Genomic DNA, 22,880 nt, shown 5'->3' with positions numbered 1-22,880 from the left:
TTATTTATTATTTATTTATTAAAAATTTCCACCTCCTCCTATTTCCTCCCCCTCCCCCAACTCCCCCTCCTCCTCCCTCTCCAGTCCTACAAGCAGTCAGGGTTCCCTGCCCTGTGGGAAGTCCAAGGTCCTCCCCGCTCCATCCAGGTCTAGGAAGGTGAGCATCCAAATAGACTAGGCTCCCACAGAGCCAGTACATGAAGTAGAATCGAAACCCAGTGCCATTATCATTGGCTTCTCAGTCAGCCCTCATTGTCAGCCACATTCAGAGAGTCCGGTTTGATCACATGCTCGTTCAGTCCCAGTCCCGCTGGCCTTGGTGAGCTCCCATTAGATCAGTCCCACTGTCACAGTGGGTGGGCGCACCCCTCGCGGTCCTGACTTCCTTGCTCATGTTCTCCCTCCTTCTGGGTGTGTCACTTATACGTTGCTGACATTCTATATTTTTTTACTTTTTGCCTGGACATTATCGATAGAGAATGAGGCTGGAATTCACAGGAGAGATGACTGTGTTGGATGTTCCCATCACAGAGGTGACCGGTCACACACAGAAGAGCCCAACTCTGCCTGGTGGGGTGGAGAATGCGGCGTTCTGGGGTCTGCATCCTTGGGCCTTGCCAGGTAATGAGGGTCAGGAGGAATGGGAGGAACCAGGAAAACACCAGGGAAAGGAAAACCAGGGCCCAGAGACGGACCAGGCTCTGACCATGACTGCGGTTCTTGTGCTGGGGCATTTGGTTAGAGGAGGAATGAGGCCCGTGGCCTGTATGAGCACAGGACGACTCCATGTGGATGATGGGACAGGAAGCATGGACTCTCTGTTGTGCTGGAATGTGACATGAAAGCAATGACATTTTATGGAACGTCGAAGTCTTCTCTGTCCCCAACAGTCTTCCAGCCAGGTGACAAAGCCCACCATAGGCACAGCGCCTGCACCTCGGGAGAGATGGACTTTCGTGTATAGTCCTCCAGACTTCGGGGATGTCGAAGGACTTAAAACAGATGTGACCATTTTATAATCAAGGGAGAGATACATGTAATTAACACAGAACAGGCAGGCCTAAGGGGCCAAGGAGTGCTTATCTTTGGGGAGATGGTGGGGAGGGCTCTTGGGGCTCTGCTGGGGCCAAGCATTCTGTCTCTTGCACAGAAGAACTTAGTTATATGAGTCCAGAAGGCGATGCTAGGGATGGATTTGGGCCACAGTGGTGGGCACATCATGACTTTCCATCCTTCCACGGGACAAGTCAATGCTTCTCTGGGACTGCTCAACAGCCACAAGGCCAGACTCAGAGTGGCTGTTACTGGGCTACCACATTCTTCCCAGCCTTCCCATGAGGTTATGTGGGCACGCAGCCCAGGAGAGAACTGAGTCAGAACGAAACCCAGCAGGAACCAAGAGAGACCCAGCTCCCAGCCAGGCAGTCTGGGATTGTGAAAACACGGTCCAGAAGATGTGTCTCCATGTCCAAGTGCTCTTGGCAATGGCCTAGGGTGGTCCCTCTCCCTCGGCTCTGATGTTCAGGCACAAAGAGAACACAGCTTCTAGTAGCTTATCCCCTCAAATGGAGGGGAAAATTAAAGACTGTTGAATAAATTTAGGATTTCCAGCTAATCCAGACCCAGAAACTGCCTTGCTCTGCTACCTCCTGGACTAGATACACTAATCCAAATAATATATGTCAAACCCAGTCTCCTGTGTATGCTTATGAAAAACACAAACTTAATTATACTTCATTTTTTACAGAATTTACTGGCATCTAGAGCTGGAAGATAATGAATAATTAATAATAAGAAAGAAAAATGACTTGAGGGCTGCACACCACCAGCCCTGCTAGAGTTCAGTCGGCATCTTGGGTATGACTTAGTGTATCTGAAATACATTAACAGTTAACCAACAGTCGGCAGTGCTGGCAGCTGGGTGGGCTGAGAAGGATTGCCGGCTCAGAGCAAATCATTAGATGAGTCCTCTGGCCCCCAAGGAGATTCGCTGCGTTGGCAGTGCTCAGGCCCCTGTCGTGGACGCTGGAAGGACTAACAACAGCCTTAGCTGAGGGAGGAGTGTGGTCAGGATCGCTGGAGCTAGCAGAATAGTAAAGATCTATTCTAGACACCCATCTGCTTTTGTGGATAAATACACAGCACAAGGGGATCCCAGGAAGCCAAGTCCCACCTCCAGAGGAGGCTAACGCCTTGCTCATGACAGGTGGGTCTCAGAGTCCCCAGGCAGTGACACTGAACTTCTCAGGGCACAAATGAGCCCCTCTGGCACTCAGCTGCTAGGATCCCGGCTGCCAGTCTTTGAGGAAGGGAAGGTCTTCCCTTTGTGAGGACAGCAGACTGCATCGCTAAGCAACAAGCACTTCTGCCATCCTGCCCACGTCCACCTAGCGGTATAGAGGACAGCACCCACTCTTGGCGTCTGGACCCGACGAGAAGCCATTCCTGTACTTTAGGTTGGGTGTGGGGACAGATCAGCAGAACCTTCTGGAGAGGCAGAGGCTGGTCAGTGAGTACGTACTGGCCTGCACACCACAGAACCTGAGTAAGGGGACTTAGCCAGAGAGGTAGACTGAGTCACCCAGGCTATGTACCTACAGGCACACTTCAACCCGAAATATGCATCTCCGGGATGCCTTGGGTGCTGGCCCTGCAGAGCAAACGGTACTGGAATTCATGTCTGTGATAAGGAGGCCAAGGGGAGTGCTTCTCCACGCAGGTAGAGGAGAGTCAACTGATGATGTGGGAGTGTCATATATCAGTCTGTTGATTTCATTGGTTAAGTAATAAACACACTGCTTGGGCTCATAGGTTAAAGCATTGGTGGGAGGAATAAACAGAATAGAATTCTGGGCGGAAGAGGAAGTGAGGTCAGACTCTGCTCTGCTCCGGGAGAGACCGGATAGCTCTGTGCTCTGAGGCAGACGCATGAAGCTCTCCCAGGATGGACAGAGGCTAGAATCTTCCCGGTAAGCGCACCTTGGGGTACTTACACACATCATTAGAAATGGGCTAGTCCAGGTGCGAGAATTAGCCTGTAAGGGCTAGAGTTCATGGGCCAAGCAGTTCTTAAATGAATACAGTTTGTGTGTTGTTATTTCGGGCATGAGCTAGCCAAGCAGCTGGGGTGTTGGGGACGCAGCCCCGCCGCTCTTATTTCAACAAACTGAGTTCAACTCGAATCCTTTGAACAGCCAGTGTTTCCAAAATGGGTGTTGATGTTGGGTGCAGGGATGAACAAGATGGCCTACTGGGGCATCTGGCCATTCCCTTAGGTACATAGGAAGTGCGTGGGTCCTACTAAGGAAAAGGAGGTACTCCTGAGAGGAAGGGGGAGTCCAAGGACTGTCCTCATCAGTGTCCTCATCCATCCCCTGAATATTATATTGAGAAACTGAGACTCAGGAGGGCAGGGCCTAGCTGGAGGACACAACTTGCCGTCCTTCTCCTGTCTGCTCCTGTGTTTCCTGCCACCACGGGATGAGCAGTTTTGCCACACACTCGCCCTGCTGGGATAGTCTGCCTCCCCTTTAACACAAGTGAGCCCATCAGCTGTGGACGGAAATGTCAGCAGTCGGCAGCTGACACCAACCTTCCCTCCTCGCACAGTTCCTCCCAGGGTTTGTCACAGGACTGAAGAGGGGTGCCGGAGGTCTGTGGCTCCCGTCTGTCCCCACTTGATGTCTAAATGGCCGAAGCTCACTGAGCTAAGCTATGTTCACTGTGATGGGGTCTCTGTGTTACCAGGGTTCTCAGAGACCAGGAGACCCCACAGCAGACACAGGGAGAAGGCTCTTACCAAAAGAGAAGGGCCACGCACCACCAAGATGCACACGACATGCAGCTGTTGCCTAACTGCCTGCATGATCAACGTTTAGAAAAGAAACTCTCTGAGGATGGAAGACGAAGCCCCCGGGATCACCCTGAAGCCACTGGTGTTCCGAGTGGACGAGAGCACACCCAGAGTCGTGCAGAGCGTCCTCCTGGAGCGCGGGTGGGACCAGTTTGATGAGCAGCATCAGGACGTGGAGGACTGGAATCTCTACTGGAGGACGTCCTCCTTCAGGATGGCAGAGCATGTCAATGTCAAACCCTGGCAGAGGCTGAACCACCACCCGGGGACGACCACCCTCACCAGGAAGGACTGCCTGGCCAAGAGCCTGGCACACATGAGAAGGCTCTACTGCGAGTCCATCTATGAGTTCACGCCCCTAACGTTCATCATGCCCTGTGACTACACCAAGTTTGTGGCCGAGTACTTCCAGGAGAAGCAAGTGCTGGGTACCAAACCTATGTACTGGATCTGCAAGCCGGCAGAGCTGTCTCGGGGGAGGGGGGAATCATCATTTTCAGCGACATTCGAGATCTCATCTTCAAGGGCATGCATGTGGCACAGAAATACATCTGCAACCCTTTGCTCATGGGCAGGTACAAGTGTGACCTCCGCATCTACGTCTGCGTCACCGGCTTCAGGCCTTTGACCATCTATATGTACCGCGAAGGGCTGGTGCGGTTCGCCACTGAAAAGTTTGACCTTGGGAATCTGCAAGACGCTTATGCCCATTTGACCAACAGCAGCATCAACCAATCTGGAGCCTCGTATGAGAAGATCAAGGAGGTGGTGGGTCAATGCTGCAAGTGGACGCTCAGCAGGTTCTTCTCTTACCTTAGGAACTGGGATGTGGATGACCTGCGGTTGTGGCGGAAGATCAACCACGTGGTGATTCTCACGGTCCTGGCCGTGGCTCCCACGGTCCCCGCTGCCTACAACTGCTTCGAGTTTTTCAGGCTTGACATCCTCATTGATGACAACCTGAAACCGTGGCTTCTGGAAGTCAACTACAGCCCTGCTTTGTCCTTGGACTGCTCCACAGATGTCTCTGTGAAGAGAAGCCTTGTCCACGACATCGCTGAACTGATTTATTTAAACGGCCTAAGAACTGAGGAGAAGTGCAGCAGGGCTTCTCCAGGCTGCTCCAGGGTCTCCTTCGCCAGGAGTGACAGTGAGCTCTGCACAGCCTCTGATCCCCTTCCCTGCGTGTCTCTCATACGGTTTGCCAGCAGGACGTGCAGTGAAGCCAACTCGGCTGTACACAGAGCCACCGACATCCGTCCCAAGCCCACGCGGACCTCCCAGCTGAGAGAGAGGATGAACAAGCAAGACGGACTCCTGAGGAAGCAGCCAAAGGCCAGGGCTTGGCACACGCCTCGCAAGGCACTCTCTTCATGTGCACCGTCAGCTCAGCCACAGCCCCACAGGACCAAGGGGCACAAGGCCATCCTCATGGAAGCTGGCTCCACACCCAATGACCAGGAAGGCAACTTTGTTCTCATTTTCCCTTTCAATGAGGCTACTTTCGGAGCCTCCAAAAATGGATTAGATGTCAAAAGAATAATCCAAGAGCTCCAGAAATTAATGAATAAAAAACTCTCAAGTGGTAAAAACTAAAATGGAGAAGCAAGGTGGAACTTTGGAAAACTAAGGATTTCTCGTTTTTCTTTTCTTCCTTTTTTCCTCTCTGTCTCTCTGTCTCTCTGCCTCTCTCTCTCTCTCTCTCTCTCTCTCTCTCTCTCTCTCTCTCTCTCTCTCTCTCTCTCTTTCTGATACAGGGTTTCTCTGCATAGCCCTGATTGTCCTGGAACTCACTCTGTGGACCAGCAGCTTATCCTATGAACTCAGAGAGCCATGTGCCTCTGCTTCCTGGGTGCTGGGATTAAAGGGGTGCACTACCACCACACAGCTGGAAACTAAGGATTTTACCCCAGAGGAGATGATGGCCCAGTCCCTAGCATGTGCCTTTAGCACACAGCATTGTTACTGGGTGCAGATGTGTGAACAGAGACAGTGGCTCCACTAGGGCGACTCCATCAAACACTGATCACACGACCCTGTCCCATGTTAGGTTTCTCAGATGGCTCGGCAGTATCTCAGGGGCCACCTCTTAATTCAGAGACATGCTGTCCAGCACTACAATCCAGCTGTCTATTCCTTGTAACATGAGAAAAACATGAGAAATATTATAACATTTAAGGAGATTTCTTAGGTCAAATAGTACAAAATAGGCAGGAATCATCTTTTATTTTTAATCAGCCATTGTTTGTCAAAATTATTTTGGGGGGTTGATGTGGGATTCCCCCCTGTATGCTGTGAATATGTTTTATTACCATTGTTTAAGAAACTGTTTTGGCCAATGGCTTAGCAAAGTAAAGCCAGGTGGGAAATCTGAACAGAGAGAGAGAGAGAGAGAGAGAGAGAGAGAGAGAGAGTAGGTGAAGGAGATGCCATGTAGCTGCTGAAGGAGAAGGACCCAGAACCTTTCTGGTAAGCCATACCCTTGTAGTGATACACAGATTAATATAAATGGATTAATTCAAGATGTAAGAGCTCACTAGAAATATGACTGAGTCATTGGCTGGACAGTGTTGTAATTAATGTAGTTTCTGTGTGATTTTTCCGGTCTGGGCATCTGGGAAATGAAAGAGCAGTCTCCACCTACAGGGGGCTGGGAAGCTGGCTCAGTGAGAACCCACATCTGATTTCCAGCACCCAGACTGGAAGCCAGACGTGATGGCACATGCTTGCGGTCCCAGCACTGGAAAGAAAGGCTTCAGCAGGCAGGTGCCTGGGGTTCACTGGCCAGCCAGCTTAGCTGGGCCAGTAACCTCCATATCTCAGTCCCAGAGACTCTGACTCAAAACACAAGGTGGTCAGTTCCTGAGGAAGAACACTTGAAGTTCATCTCTGGCCTCTACACACGCGCTTGTATGCACTCGTGTACACCCACACATCCGCTTCTGGCCTCTACACACATTTGTATGCACTCGTGTACACCCACACATCCGCTTGTGTCATCATTGTACAGTCACTTAGGGTGCAGCAGATTACAGGAAATCCAGCTGTTTATAATCATGCATCCTAAATCAGACATTGTACAAACAGCTACCCAGAGGGACGTCTCCTTGATTCCGTCAGGTTGACACATTAACCATCACACAGACAGTGAGTTCCTAGGGCTGGAGGCAGTGGGATGATGGTGATCCTGTGGGTGATGGAAACCCTCCAGCATGAGAGATCTGTGATAACCACATGGCTGCGGGAATGTGCTGAGTGATGCTTACGTTACGTGTATTACGGTAATGTGCCAAGGGTGATGCTTATGTTATGTGTATTATGGTAATGTGCCAAGGGTGATGCTTAAGTTATGTGTATTACAGTAATGTGCCAAGGGTGATACTTATGTTACATGTATTACGGTAATGTGCCAAGAGTGATGCTTATGTTATTTATATGTATTACAGTAATGTGCCATGGGTGGTACTTATGTTACGTGTATTACAGCAATGTGCCAAGGGTGATGCTTATGTTACGTATATTATGGTAATTGAATAAAGAGGTCCCTGCTTATAACCCACCCCCAACAGAAACTTCTTCAGGCATCTGTAGACAAAAGCTTTTGAGGGATCCTGGGATTCACATTGACACTTGTGAGACATTGCTGGACACAAGACTCAGGGGACTGTCGTCATAGGGAAGGCCCCATGCTCGGAGGACAGACCAGTTGGCTGGAGCTATCTCTGGCCATGAGTTTACTGCCATCACCACTGCCAGGAACCTACAAGGATTGTGCCCACTGGCGCCTTGGAGACCGGCTCACAGGAGGGCTGAGAGGAGACCTATGCAGCCAACAGGCATGTGAAACTCCACCTCCCAGCAGGTGTTTCAACCAGGGACCCTGGTTGGCTCTAGGCTGCCTTGGATGCAGCCTGTCTTGGGAACAGTTCCGACTGCACAGACAGGTGATAAGAGATTCATCTGTGTGCTTCTGGGATGGCCTGCAGGCTCCATGCCCACAGACTGAGGGGGCCCTGCAGCTCAACTCCAGCCCTCTGTGTTCCAGGGACAGTAGTCCTGCACAAAGACTGGACAGACTCTCACCTCCCAGGGGCCCCAGGTTGGGTTTGCTAAACTGGACTCTGGAGCCTAGTTCCAGTCCCCGCTGGCTACCCAGGGGTCTGCCAGGAGACTGCCCAGGGGTCTGCCAGGAAACTATCCAGGGGTCTGCCAGGAGACTACCCAGGGGTCTGCCAGGAGACTACCCAGGGGTCTGCCAGGAGACTGCCCAGGGGTCTGCCAGGAGACTGCCCAGGGGTCTGCCAGGAGACTACCCCACCAGCTGAGTCCCTGGACAGACTTGCCAGTCTCTGTCCCAAACATCTGCCAATGCCCCATGGTTCTGGTCCCAGCTTCTCCCTTAACTGAAGAGCAGCTTTGCCAGAGGACGGGAACACACTCCTGATGGAGGAAGGTCATTGGTCAATAAACATGCTGCCTTGGCCCATTTGATAGGCCATTCCTTAGGTGGGTGGAGTAGACAGGATAGAATGCTGGGAAGAAGGGAAGTGAGGTCAGAGACGCAATGCAGCCAGCCGCCAGCCGCCAGCCGCCAGGTCAGACATGCTGAATCTTTCCCGGTAAGACTGGTGCTACACAGATTATTAGAGATGGGTTGATCGGGATATGAGAATTAGCCAGTAAGGGCTAGAGCTAATGGGCCAAGCAGTGTTTAAAAGAATACAGTTTGTGTGTTGTTATTTTGGGGCATAAGCTAGCCAGGCAGCCAGGAGCCAGGTGGCAGGAACGCAGCCCGCAGCTCATTCAACACACTCCAGCCTCTTCATTGTGACTTTTTGGTTCATTATCCTGGGAGTCTTGGAGGGACCTCATTTTAGTGACAGCCCCATAGACCAAGGTCCTGGAGAAAGTTGCATCCATCCTGTGGCCAAACAGAACTCAGAGTAACCAGAGCCCTTTGTAACAGGTCTGCAAACAGCCGTCTCCACTATAGACACAAGAGCAGCCATGTGACCAGACCCAACCAGACACACAGCCCTGCACCTGGAAGCACTTCTGTTTACACAGACTTAAGCTGAGACAAACTGGCAGTTGTGGGAGAGCTGAAGGGAGAAGCTGGCTCCTTCACACTCAAAGTCTAACAAGCTATAACAGACAGCAAGAAACCACCGTCAACTGATGGGATTAAGAAAGCAGCATATAAATTAGATGCTAAATATTATAATATAAACTATTGAAAAGAACCAGACAGAAGCCCTGAAGCCAATGAATGCCCCCACAGGAAAATTCAGGAGTATATATGATTATGTAGGAGAGAGATCAGTAAATCCTAAGGTAGGGCCATTGGAATTATCCAGTTAGAGAAACAAAAAGGAAAAAGACTGAGAAGCAGGGGCAAAGCGTGGGTCTGGGTGACACTCTCACACAGGAGTGGGCAGCTTTCAGCAGCACCAGGAAGAACTGAGAACTGAAGCCTGCTGGGAATTCATCAGCCCTGGGGCGGGGCGCCCTGTGCTGCACTTCCTCCTTGTCATGGTTGTCATGGCAGAACGCATCATGGAACCTTTGCAAGGGAGGGAGGAGTTACTGTGGCTTGCAATACCCCTCATGGCAGAGAAGGCATGGCGTAGAAAGGCATGGAGGGGCCCAGCCTGGGCTCTCACACCACAGCACATCAGAAAGCAGAGAGAAGGCTAGACCGAAACCAAGGCTGGACCTAAAGTCCTCCCTTTACCAACCTAGTCCCACTCCTTGAAGATTCTATGGAATGAAATTAGCCGGGGATAAAGAGTTCAAACACAGGAACCTGGGGAGGGGGGCATTTCACATTCAACAGTACACACACACACACACACACACACACACACACATTTTTTGGAGGAACCAAAGAATGGGAGAATGCTTTGAGGTGCAAGATAATTAAACAGTAAAAGTGAAAACACAGAATCTTAAAAGCAGCAAGAAAACGCATATTGCGTATAGGGGAGCACCCCAAGTGTGCCCAGTAGGATTCTTAGAAGACACCAGAAGCACTGGGAGGGGACACCGTCACAGGGCTAAGAGCTTAATCCAATAAGAACTGTGTCCTCAGAAAAGCTGTCCTTCCAGGCGAGGAGAGCTGAGGGGGTTATCACTGCTGGATGTGGCAGAAAAGACAGCAGAGGGAGCACTTTGAGTTGAAACGAAGGAATGCTAAATTCTGCATACTGTATGAAGGCAAACATTTGCTCAGATTCACAGTGCTCTTTGTCCTGAATAGCTAGCCTGGCACTTTCTCAATCCTTATACATGAATTTAGGAACTGAGGGATTAAGATAGCCCAAGCCATCCTTTTGTGTTTTTTACACAGCAGGGGAACGTTTTCCCAACTGGCTCCAGGTTTCAGGGCTTGAATAGAGGCAGTAACAGTTAGCAAGCATTGCTGGTAGAGGCAGGAACTAGACTTTGGTCAAACTGAAAATCTTGAGTTCAGGAGATACTGTCTATAAGCCATGACCACACTGACATTAGAAATTTGGTGTGAGAAGTCCTTCTGTATATGTGTTGTTTTTATTGGTTAATAAAGAAGCTGCTTTTGGCCAATGGCTTAACAGAATATAGCCAGGCTGGAAGAGATATCTATAGTGAAAGAAGGTGGAGTCAGTGAGAAGCCCTGTATCTGCCGCCAGAGACAGACGCGCCAGAACATTGCCGGAAAACCACAAGCCTTGTGGTAAAAAAATAATGGAAATGGGTTACTACAAGATGTAAGAGTCATCTAGAAATATGCATAAGCTAATACGCCAAGCAGTGATTTAATTAATACAGTTTTGTGTGGTTGTTTCGGGTCTAGGCAGCCAGGCATTAACAAGCAGCCTCTCCCAACAGAAACTACTCTATATTCCTGGGCCCCGAGTGGATGGGATCAAGGCAGGGTGGTAAAATTGGCAGTGCCCAGGGGAGGGGTTGCAGGCATTGTTCTGAGGGCTGTATTTGGATCCAGGTACCATGGGGTTGGTTGAGAAGTTTTCAGTACCTCTTAGATTATTTTCTCTCCAGAATGTTCTCCAACTCTTTCTGCAAGTGTTTTCTCCTCATCCTGCCAGGAACTGGGGAAGTAGAAGCAAGGTCCCAACTGGGTCACAGAACACAAGCTGACACTCCACTCAGAGCAGGCAGATGGGACACTGGTGCACCCTCCAGAGGCAGAGGCCCTTGTCGCCTTGAGACCAGACACTTTGCCATGGTTGAACACATCCAGTGTGCTGCCAGTGTGGACAGCTGCACCCAGGATGGTGGCACCCACACCCATCTCCCTCTAGCTCCAGGCTCTCTGAGTCAATAGCTAAGACCCTGGCCCCAGACCCCGCCTACTTCTCCACCAGGGTGCCGAGCTAGTTTCCTGGATGTTTGCTGTCAACCTGACACACGCTAGAGTCATCTAGAAGGAGGGAACTTCAACTGAGAAAATACCTCCATAAGATCTGGCTGTAGGGCATTTTCTTGATTACTGATTGATGGAGGAGGGCCTGGCCCATTGTGGGTGGAGCTACTTCTGGGCAGGTGGACCTGGGTTCTCTAATAAGAAAGCAGGTTGAGCAAGCTATGGAGAGCAAGCCAGTAAACAGTGCCACCATGGCCTCTGCTTCTGCCTCCAGGTTCTGGTCCCGTTTGAGTTCCTGTCCTGACTTCTTTTGATGATGAATTGCAATGTGGAAGTGTTAGTCAAATAAACCCTTTCATTCCAACTTCTTATTTATTTTTGTCATGGTGTTTCACCACAGCAGTAGAATCCTAACTAAGACAAGTTGGTACTAGGAGTGGGGTATCTCTGTGGCAGACCTGACCATGTTTGGGGGAGAGTGTGGAAAGACTTTGTAACTTTGGGTTAAAAAGCCTTTCAGAATTGAGAGCGTGCTGGGCTGCTCTGCAGGAACCTGGAAGACAAGAACGGAGAGCAATGCACACAGCGGAGGCCTGGCTTGCAAAGTTTAATTTTTTTCTTTTGGTTTTCTAAGACAGGATTTCCCAGTAGCTATGGTCCCAGTTGTGGAACTTGCTCTGTAGACCGGGCTGTCCTCGAATTCACAGAGATCCGCCTGCCTCTGCCTTCCAGGTCCTAGGATTAAAGGTGTGTATCACCACTTCTCAGCCTGACTTGCAAAGTTTAAGAGGGAAGTTTAAAGACTATCAGGGCCATCTGTTATTTTGAATTAAGGTTCTGTGGTTCTGGTTAGCTGGGGCTGAAGAGTCAGCTGTGGTTAATAAGATCCCAGAACTGCTGAAGCGAAACCTTTGATTTTCTGGGACAGTCGGTGCTGGTCTATCGACAGTGATATTGATGTTCAAGTGCGATCTTGGGTATGGACAAGAAAGGAGAAGTTATCACTTATTAGTGATGCTTGTATGTCAATTTGATAAGGGGTCAGTGGGAAGGTACATGGGGAGGAGGTGAATCAGATAACCCGAAACTTCAGCCCACATGTCCAGAACTCTGCAGCTCAAGCCTCTCACTTTGCATAGACTTGACCCAAGCTGAGTGTGAAAACCCCGGCAGCCTGGCTCACAACATGGGCTCTCACTGCAGGCACGCGCGGCTACAAAGCTGGCTTTGTGACAGCAGAAGACACCGTCTGGACAGGGCTACGGAAGTCAGGCTTCTGTGAGTCGTGCTTCTTGCATCCACTATCAGTTTTCAGAAGAATTGAAGGGCATCGTCAGCCGCTCACTGGCGGTGCAGAGGTCAACAGTATAAGACATCACGGAGCACATTTACACAGGCAATGAGGATTTAACACTCACTGCGATGAGTCAGACCCTAACTGTAAAGACCCTGCCCAAGACTTAGAAGACTCTAGTGCACAGGGCAGTTAAGGGAACAGTGGCATCTTATTGTCCACGCCAAAGCCTGGCACAACAGTGAGGTGGCTGTACAAGCCAGAGAGAGCCCAGAAAGGGATCTTTTCTCTACCTTGCAGATCCTCTGACACCAAGGAGGCAGGCACACCTGCCCTTTGGACTTCCTTACAGGTCAGTCAGGGCAAGGCGGGGGAATGGAGATGCTGCTGCCAGCCCTTCCTCTCCACTGCCTCCTGAAGACACCCACTGGGCACAGTCTGCTGGCGTGCATCCAGTGCTTTCTCCATCCACACACCTTGCAGGCGTGTGGAGGACACAGAGAAACCCACACGCTCAGAGCTCCTCATCAGAAAGAAGCCCCCCACCCCCGCAGTGGATCTGCAGCCTCCACCGCAGACCCGTGCAGGGGCTGGAAGGGGTAGTCAAAGGATTGGAACTGTCTACTGAGACTCGGCTGCCGCCTACAAGCTAGGGAGAAGCCTCCCTTGCCTAGGGCACAGCAGAGTGCTCCCACGAAAGGAGGGGACAGCAGGCAGACTCACAGGAATGAGGAGGAGGCAGGGTTCAAGTGTGTTTCTGTGTTTTTACTTGTGCTTTTATTCATGTCCTTGTTGATTGACAGATCATAATTCAAATTTATGGGATAGAATGCCACATGAGGCTCTGTCTAGGCACTTCAAGGTGGTTAAATCATGCCTATCAATACACTAAGCACCAGTGAAGATACACCCCCCTGAATCCCACTCGTGAGGAGTCTAAAAAGGGACAGAAGTAGACAGCAGGCAGGCATTGGCTATGTTCATGGCTGACCGTGCTCCAGCTTGTGTCCCTTTCATCCTCTGCTCCAGGCCCAGCCTCTGACAGAGACGCTGCATCTAGACCAGACCCTGGAGCCATGGTCTGGGGAGCCTCGTTCCTGGCCACTGCTGCTTTGGCATCCTTCCCCAGATGGTGACTGGACGGTCTTTCTCTTTATGATTTTTGGATGCCCCTCTACTCCTGATGTGTGTGCGATCTTCAGACTCACCAGGGGAACCTCTCCGTGAGTCATTGGGACCTAGTGCTTGACACTGAGTCTGTGGATGCGCTACTTCCAGTCCAGAATGACAGCTCCCGTCTCGTCTTTGACCCTGACCCTCCCAGAGGCATACTTGGTCTCCTGGCAGCCATTGCAGTACACAGTCTTGGTGGTGCCATCTGGGAATTCCCTCCGCTTGAACCTGGCTGTGTGGATTTCCTTCTGTCCATTGCTGAACATGATGACTTTGTCTCCATTCCTGTAGAACAGAAACACTGATGGGTGGTGCCGCACAGAGGCCAACGGTGTGAGCACGGAGGAACTAGGAATGAGTGATACCATAGCGCCACCCAGAACCCCAGTCTCTTCTGAGGGAGGAAGATGAAGCTTCCCGAGGAACGAGTTGGGAAAGCATTCTCAGGAAGGTGGCCATGCAGGGGCTGAGTGGGGAGCACGGACCCAGAGACCTGAGCTCGCAATCTGAGTGGGTGCATCAGAACTGCTCAGTCCATGGCAGAAACACAGCAGAAAGAGCCCTGGGTGTGGGCACTGTGCTGACCAGGAGAGCCAAGGACGCTCCAGACGGGGGTGGGGAGAGCTGATGAGGTTGAGGTCCTAGAGGAAACACGCCAAGGTCACACCAGAGTGGGGGCATACTGGGAACAGCTAAGGTGACTTCTTGACCTCTTGCCCAGGCTAGTAGACAGATGTGACTGAAGGGCCTCATTGTCTGCACACACCAGCACTGAGACAGTGACTTAGTACACAGTTGTGCAGCTGAGAGTCTGCTTATACACCCTGCAACCGAACCACACCTCTACACAGTGTAGCTTTGAGAGGTGGAGGCTGAAGATGGCACTCAATGGTGGGCCGGCTTCAGTCACCGAAATATTGACACGCGTCACTTCAGAGCAGTGGGACATCCTGAGAAATTATTGTGATGTCAACCGGGGTGACCATGACATTAGTTGATGCTGTAAACTGCGGTCAATCACTGAGCAGCATTTGGGGGCACGAGACTGCCCCCGAAATTCTATGTCTATGCTCATATTCTCTATAAACAGATTTGCACTGAAGGCACAAAGAACCTTGCAGGCCCAGTGACATTATTTTCTGGTGTCATTGTTGGTTTTTATAATTTTTTTTGTATATGTATGAGTGTTTGCCTGCATGTATATCTGCAAACTACATGGCACACAGCTGGTGCTCATGGAAGTCAGGGGAGGCCATCAGGTCCCCTGGGACAGGAGTTACAGAGGGCTGCAGGCTGTCACGTGGGTGCTGCGAACTGACTCTGTGTCCTTCCCAAGAGCAGCCGGGCTCTTAACCGTGGAGCCATCTCTCCAGCCCCTGCTGTTACGCTTAAATGAATGCCTGGATTTCTGCACACGTGTAAATGGCTGTGGATATGTTATAGAACACAAAGCCCAGGGTTGGGGTGCTGACCTTTTCACCGTCACACACGTCCCATCAGGGAACACAGTCTCCTCACAGTCGTCCTTAAGCTGCTTCACGGTCCCATCAGGAAACACCGTTTCCTTGGAGCCATCCGGGTAGAATTTTTCTGCAGAATACATTGTTTAAAGTACGTGTTACACAGGATGCATTTGGAACCTGTGCTGTATCTAAATGACCTATACTGAAATATGAATGAGGACGATCAAATCAGAGGAGTTTGTAATTAGGATTGGCAGACATAACGCCCAGCGCCCTCTTGATTCAGTTTTAGGTAAGTGAGGTTTGGACGTAGTGTTGACAGTTTCTAGTGCATAATGGTTGGTGGATATTTTGGCTTGGTTATGATGAAAAAGTGGTACACCTTTGTTAGAAATCCAATTCAAGTCTCAAAGTCTGCTTCTCTTCTTGGCTGTGGACTTTTGGTAAAATCCATCACTAGTGGCAGGCAATATTTTGTATTGCAGTCCCAGACAGAACTAAATGGGAAGGGAGGCGCTAGAGGCCATTGCTCCCTCAGCCTCTCACGCGACCTCACAGTCTGCCACTGCATCTTTCCCCGCACACTGGACTACATTTCTCTCTGAACCGTGAGCCAAAACTAATAATCCCTGGTCCCAGCAGTGGGAAAGTAACCAAGACACTCTTGGAAATGCTTCTGCTGTCCCACATGGACTTGCAAAGGCAAGCTAGATCATTGAGAGTCACAGTGACATCAGCCTTGTGGTGACATCAGCCTTGTGTGGAGACAGTCCTCACTGCGGAGCATGCTGAAGCATTGCTGCACCTGCGCTTACACACGAGCCGGGGCCGGCAACCGTGCACGACACCCTGCCAAGCTGTGCTTTTCCGTGTGCGTCCATGGGAAGTACAAAAGCTTATAAGCGGAACGCCACGGATCGGCTTCCACGTGTTCTTCTCATGACCCCGTGCTTCGTGCATGTTTTGGCCAATGGTTGGCGGTTGTTGGCAGACAAAAAGGAGACATTAAGTATGCTTAGGAAAAGACTGTGGTGTGGAATCTGACAGCCAAGGACCAACTCCGTGCAGTAAGTGCCTGTTAGCCCAGGACTCTGAAAAGCTAACTGGAATGTTGGTACAATGCCCTGGAGAAGTAGGGACTCACTAGCTTGCAAATCTCAAAATCCCCTGTCTGGTGCAGAAGCAAAGCATTTGCTGAACTTTGCAGAGCACATAGACACAGGGATGCCCCTGAAAAGTGGCAAGAGGGGGTTGTGATGTTTTTTTCACCTTGTCTAGAATTGTCACAGGAGGGTGTTCTGGAGATAGGAGGCGTGGGTATAGACAGCGACAGAACTCAGAACCCCTGCTATACAGTTACTTGATACATTAGAGACATTCCACACAGAGCAGCCAGGGTTCAAAGGACAGATATGTCTATCAAACCCTTTTATTCTTTTCATCAGACCTGCCTAATATCATCAACCACCTCATAGAGCATTTATGAACGTGCGAGTGTAATTTTTCTTTTTCTTACTTATAAATGCCTGACCTAATTTGGCTCAGTTTTAGACAGCTTTTCTTCTTCTTTTTTTATTGATTTTTATTGAGCTCTACATTTTTCTCTGCTCCCCTCCCTGGCTTCCCCTCCCCCTTCAGCCCTCCCCCAAGTCCCCATGCTTCCAATTTACTCAGGAGATCTTGTCTTTTTCTACTTCCCATGTAGATTAGATCTATGTAAGTCTCTCTTAGGTCCTCGTTGCTGTCTAAGTTCTCTGGGATTGTGATTTGTGGGCTGGTTTTCTTTGCTTTATGTTTAAAAACCACCTATGAGTGAGTACATGTGATAATTATCTTTCTGTGTCTGGGTTAACTCACTCAAAATAATGTTTTGCATAAGATGACAACGTATGCTGGAGAGGATGTGGGGTAAAGGGAACACTCCTGCATTGCTGGTGGAAGTGCAAGCTGGTACAGCCCCTTTAGATATCAGTATGGCAATTTCTCAGAAAGTTGCGAAACAACCTTCCTCAAGACCCAGAAATACCACTTTTGGGTATATACCCAAATTATACCACAAGGACATGTGCTCAACTATGTTCATAACAACATTGTTTGTCATAGCCAGAACCTGGAAACAACCTAAATGCCCCTTGACCAAAAAATTGATAAAGAAAATGTGGTATATTTACACAATAGAGTACTATACCAAAAAAAAATGACATCTTGAGATTTGCAGACAAATGGATGGATCTAGAAAATGTCATCTTGAGTGATATAACTCAGACTCAGAAAGACAAACATCATATGACTTTTAGACATAAAGTAAAGAAAAGCAGCCTACGAGTCACAATCCCAGAGAACCTAGAAGACAATGAGGACCTTGAGACAAACATGGATGTCTCATGGGAAGTAGTAAAAGACAAGATCTCCTGAGTAAATTGGGAGCATGGGGACCATGGTAGAGGGTAGAAGGGGAGGGGGAAGGATGGGGGGAGCAGAGAAAATATATAGTTCAATAAAAATCAATAATTTTTTTTAAAAAAAAGCTTACTGGAAATGGGAAAAAATAAAAAATATTGTGTGTTAAAAAAATAAGTAGCAAAAACACTGAGAGCAACAATAAATGAATGGGACCTCCTGAAACTGAGAAGCTTCTGTAAAGTAAGGACACTGTCAATAAGACAAAAAGGCAGCCTACTGAATGGAAAAAGATCTTCACCAACCCCATATCAGACAAAGGACTGAAGAAATTAGACATCAAAATTCTAAATAACCCAATTAAAAATGGGGTACAGAACTAAACAGAGAAGTCTCAATAGAAGAATCTCAAATGACCGAAAGATACTTAAGGAAATGTTCAACATCTTTAGCCATTAGAGAAATGCAAATCAAAAACAAGTCTGAGATACCATCTTACACCTGTCAGAATGGCTAAGGTCAGAAACACTATAATGATAGCTTATGCTGGAGAGGATGTGGAGTAAGGGGAACACTCATCCCTTGCTGGTGGGAATGCAAACTTGTACAACCACTTTGGAAATCAGTATGGCGGTTTCTCAGAAAATTGGGAATCAACCTATCTCAGAATCTAGCAATACCACTCTTGGACATATACCCAAAAGATGCTCAATCATACTACAAGGACATTTGTTCAACTATGTTCATAGCAGCATTATTTGTAATAATCAGAACTTGGAAACAACCTATATACCCTTCAACCAAAGAATGGATAAAGAAAATATGGCACATTTATACATTAGAGTATTACGCAGTGGCAAAAAAAAAAAAAAAAAAAAAAAACAATGACATCTTGAATTTTGCATGCAAATGGATGGAATTAGAAAACACTATATAGAAGGAATGGGAGGAGGGGAGGGAGTAGGAACTTGGATTGGTATGTATAATGAAAAAAGTTTGTTTTCTTTTTTAAAAAAATAAAGGAAAAGACAAAAATTAAAAATAATATTGAAATAACAAAAAATGACTCTTTGGGTATAATATTGCCCTATGTACTCCATGGAATAATTTCTAATAAAAAACATTTAAATCTAGCTGGGCAGCCTGTTTTTTTTTTAGTGAATCTAAAGGCTGTATGTCTGCTGCTTTTTCCTAGGCTGCTCATATACCCCACCATCTCCTCCCTCACAGACACACAAAGCCCGGAGCCAGCAGGTCCAGGGTGACGACGTCACTCACCAGTCCACTTGTTTGGAAACTGCACAACTTCAACACCGTCCGGGTAGGTTGTGTGTGTCGTCTGAGCATCCGCATAGTAGTAAATCTGTAAAGACCAGGGAACACATGTTGGGAGGCGACCCCTAATGCTGTTACATTAGAATCAGCTGAATCTGATTAGTTGTTTCCCATAGGTGGCTCATGGCACAAGCTCAGCTGGTGGGTTCTGTGGGAACTTCCACAGTTCAGAAACACAGGCGGTGGGGAGGAGTGACATTTTATGTGCATTTTAATAAATAAAGCTTGCCTGAAGACCAGAACACAAAACAGCCACACTAGTCGGCCATAGAGGCCGGTAGAGGTGGTGCAAATCTTTAATTTCAGCACTAGAGAAGAATAAAGGGCTGGAGGAGACAGGAGCTCGCTGTCTTTTCAGCCTGAATATTCCATAGAGGTAAGAGCTCTCTAGTGGCTAGGCTGCTTTGCTTTTCTGATCTTCAGCTTGAGCCCAGTAGGTTAGCTCAGGCCAGTGGAAGAGCACCTGATAATTCACAGCAGAGGGTGGGGAGCTGGTGGGACACCACTGACCTGCAAATCTGCAGGTGAGACCATGAAGAATCTCGCTTGCATCAAACACCAAGGACAACATTCTCATTAACAAGAAGGTTCTAATCTTTCTCCTCCCCTCACCTCCTGACAGCAGGAGAGGAGAAGGGTGTGCCTCTGGGGACTGCTGCTCCTAACTGTGGCTCTGACTCTAAGACAGCACAAGTGTGCTCACTGCACGCACCACTCTCTGGTCTGACTTGACCTTCTTCATGTCACCATTAAAGAACTTGACGAGGGTCGTCTTCTTGTCGGCACTGATCTCCTTCCTGGTTCCGTTGGGGAAAGTGATGATTGTTCGCCCGTCGCTGAGTACCTGCTCGACCTTGATGGACACACAAAGACTCGGGGTGAAGACCTGTGACAAGTACGGTTGCCGCGGCTCCACTGTTTCTCCTTGTATTCAAAATCACTGCACACAGCTTGTCTGGCATGGTGATTAATAACACACACACACACACAAACACACACACACCATCCTGCATTTGTTTGTCAGTAGTAAGCGTTATGGTCTGTTCCTCCTTGTCTGCCTTCCTTGTGCTGAGGCTGTGTGTTTGCCATGGGTCTGTAGGATCTAAGGTCCTAGGACTGATTAACCCGCAACCTGGGCCAGATGAAATGGCACAATTGCTATGTAGAAATTAACTTGTGTGCATTTTTGTCCTTCCTGTCTTCTCCTTTCCACTCATACACTACACTCATGGCTTCAGTGAATAATTAGCAAGCAGGCAGCTTCAAGTGCACACTGCTAGGCTTTTGGTAGAAGACACTACCCTGTAAAGATCAGCGTAAACAAAGACACTTGCAGAAATAACCTCAATTTGGGGACTTAATACATGTGTACTTTAAAAGCTCCACGTAGCATTTATTAATTATGCCACGCATTGTAACTATTCTTAACATAGCTGGAACTGTAGGAGCTGACTCATCAGAGTTAAAAACCAACACTTCTGACCAAATCAGAGAGCTAGCCAACCAAACCCAGCTGACAGCCAATACGGCAGAGGTTTGAGCTAAGTCTACACTCTTATGCCCTTGCTCACAAACAGACCAGCTGAATGTGTAAGCTGTGTGCAGGTCAGAACCAGAAGACGAGTTCTTGTTCTCAGCCAGCCAGAAAAGCTCCAACGAGACCAGCGGCCTCTCACAATAACAAAGCGCACTGTTCTTAAGGCTCTACACGGGGAGATCATAAAATCAACCGCATTTGCACGAACCAGTCCAGGAACAGTGCTCCAGCCAATAACCAACACAGACGATAGTCATTGTATAAGACAGTAATGGGGCTGACCATTTCCTGTCACCTCATGCCGTGTGGCACCCTGCATCTCTGAGGTTTGTGGTGATGCTGGGCCAATGTGCCTGTGTGTGATAAGTCACAGACCGCTGTCTAGTCTGCACCAGAAACTGACAACAGACAACAGAAACAGACAACAGACAACAGACAGCAGAGACTGACAACAGACAACAGACAACTGACAACAGACAACAGAAACAGACAACAGAAACAGACAACAGAAACAGACAACAGACAGCAGAGACAGACAACAGACAACAGAAACAGACAACAGACAACAGAAATAGACAACAGAAACAGACAACAGACAACAGACAGCAGAGACAGACAACAGACAACAGACAACAGAAACAGACAACAGACAACAGACAACAGACAGCAGAGACAGACAACAGACAACAGAAACAGACAACAGACAACAGAAACAGACAACAGACAATAGACAACAGACAGCAGAGACAGACAACAGACAACAGAAACAGACAACAGACAACAGAAATAGACAACAGAAACAGACAACAGACAGCAGAGACAGACAACAGACAACAGACAGCAGACAGTGGCTCCTGCGTTTGCTCTCCCAGACATGTCGTCTTTATTTCAGTGCCTTCCTCACGGTGCGGGACACGTCCTGCATGGTAGTATGACTGCTGCCCATGCCGCCTTGCCCCTCACATTTACCATGTCTCTTGCTTACACCCCAGGGTCATGTGGAGTAACTGAGGATGTCTAGGTTTGGGCGAATCGCTACAATGTCCACACAATGGTGACATCACCAAACGCCGTTCTGAGAGCATGTCATCACTCGGTCATGTGTGATCATGTCATTTTTAAAGTACATTATAAGAACAGGGTACAAGCTGGTGGTGGTGGTGTACGCCTTTAATGCCAGTGCTCAGGAGGCAGAGGCAGGTGGATCTCTGTGAGTTCAAGGCCAGCCTGGCTTACAGAGCAAGTTCCGGGTCAGTCAGAACTGTTTCACAGAAAAACCGTCTTGAAAAACAAAAACAAAGCAGCTACCCCCTCAAAAATAGGATTTGAGCCACAAAAGAGGATGTAAGGCCTATTATATTTTAGTTTAGACTTTGCCATGGATTTTTCATTTTTAGTGGTAGATAAGTGTGTAAAACGTATTTGATAGTGAAGGTGTAAAATTTAATCTGACTCCTCACCGATTCCGAATGGCTGTTCTAACTACAGAAGAGCATTGAGAGATATAGACTTTGGGTCTGGTTAATTTTAGTGTATGACTTTTTCTTACTTCTTTTACAATAAAGTTTCAATTAAAGATAGATACAGTTTACAATATAAAAATAATCGAACAATTCAGCATATTCCATGTAAGACACACATAGACTGATCCAAGATGAAGGATCAGAAGAGGCAGTGAGGTGATGGGGACTGTAAGGGAGGTGGTACCCAGGGAGGTGGTACCCAGGGAGCCGGGCAGTGAGGTCAATGCACAGCAGAATAGGATGCCACAGACACCTGCTTCTCACATTCATCCCCGTGGCTCCCGAAGACCAAGCACCTGATTGGTGTGTAACTCCCTGGACACTAACCAGCACCGCCCTGCTCCCTACGGATCTCATCGTGTGGGCTGTGCTCAACTGTGTTTCTTTGCCCGATAACTGTGCAAAACAGCCACACTAAAGAAGGGGTCTAGGGATGCAGCTAAGTTGGTCGCTGCTTGTCCAGCATGCTTGAAGCCCTGGGTCCCATTCCCAGCATAGCATGACAGGATGCGGTGTCACACGCCTCTAATCCCAGCACTATGGAGGAGGAGGCAGGAGGACCAGAAACCCAAGGTCATTGTGCTACCTAGTGGGTCCATAAAGGCTGGACCTGTCTAAAAGGAAAAGAGGGGGAAGGAGAAGGGGGCTGGGGAGGAGGAGGATGAAGAGGAAGAGGAGATTTTAGTGAAAAACTGTGACGTCAGGCAGCTTTCCTTCTTCCTCTGCTCAGCCCAGAGGAGACTCACTCCAGCAAGAGAGGCTGAAGGTGAACTGGGCCATCATCACTTCAGCTGCTCGCTTGGGCCACAGCAGCTCCCCCTTCCCATGGTCCCCAAGTCAACTCCAGTCTCCTGGCAGTAGATCTCTGGGACAAAATGCTTCTTGAGGTAGCAGTGGGTGTCACTGCGGTGAGAGCGGCAGGTGTTTGTCACTGGAAGC

General features: G+C 48.7%; 2 protein-coding genes across 3 annotated transcripts in view; one reads left to right on the top strand and one right to left on the bottom strand.

The window, feature by feature from the left end:
• Positions 1-361: 361 nt before the first annotated feature.
• On the top strand, positions 362-7,393 carry Ttll2 (tubulin tyrosine ligase like 2). Its single transcript, XM_050136022.1, is given in 2 exon segments — positions 362-4,334; positions 4,337-7,393. Coding segments are annotated over 2 exon segments (1,551 nt in total). The 5' UTR covers positions 362-3,896; the 3' UTR covers positions 5,450-7,393.
• A 5,881-nt stretch (positions 7,394-13,274) lies between these two features.
• The window catches only part of LOC126497837 (centromere protein J-like), a 35,994-nt gene continuing 26,388 nt past the window's right edge, over positions 13,275-22,880 (bottom strand). For both annotated transcript variants that reach the window (XM_050136030.1, XM_050136031.1), the window contains 4 exons: positions 19,594-19,734; positions 18,825-18,909; positions 15,156-15,273; positions 13,275-13,968 (listed from right to left, as the gene is read on the bottom strand). In XM_050136030.1, coding sequence (XP_049991987.1) covers positions 13,779-13,968; positions 15,156-15,273; positions 18,825-18,909; positions 19,594-19,734 — 534 coding nt within the window. In that variant the 3' untranslated portion in view covers positions 13,275-13,778. The remainder of the gene's footprint in view (positions 13,969-15,155; positions 15,274-18,824; positions 18,910-19,593; positions 19,735-22,880) is intronic.

The sequence above is a fragment of the Alexandromys fortis genome, unplaced genomic scaffold, assembly GCF_014885135.2.
Source record: "Alexandromys fortis isolate MF-2015 unplaced genomic scaffold, M_Fortis_MF-2015_v1.1 scaffold_23, whole genome shotgun sequence".
In the NCBI taxonomy this organism is placed as follows: domain Eukaryota; kingdom Metazoa; phylum Chordata; class Mammalia; order Rodentia; family Cricetidae; genus Alexandromys; species Alexandromys fortis.
This window is presented reverse-complemented; position numbering and strand designations above follow the sequence as displayed.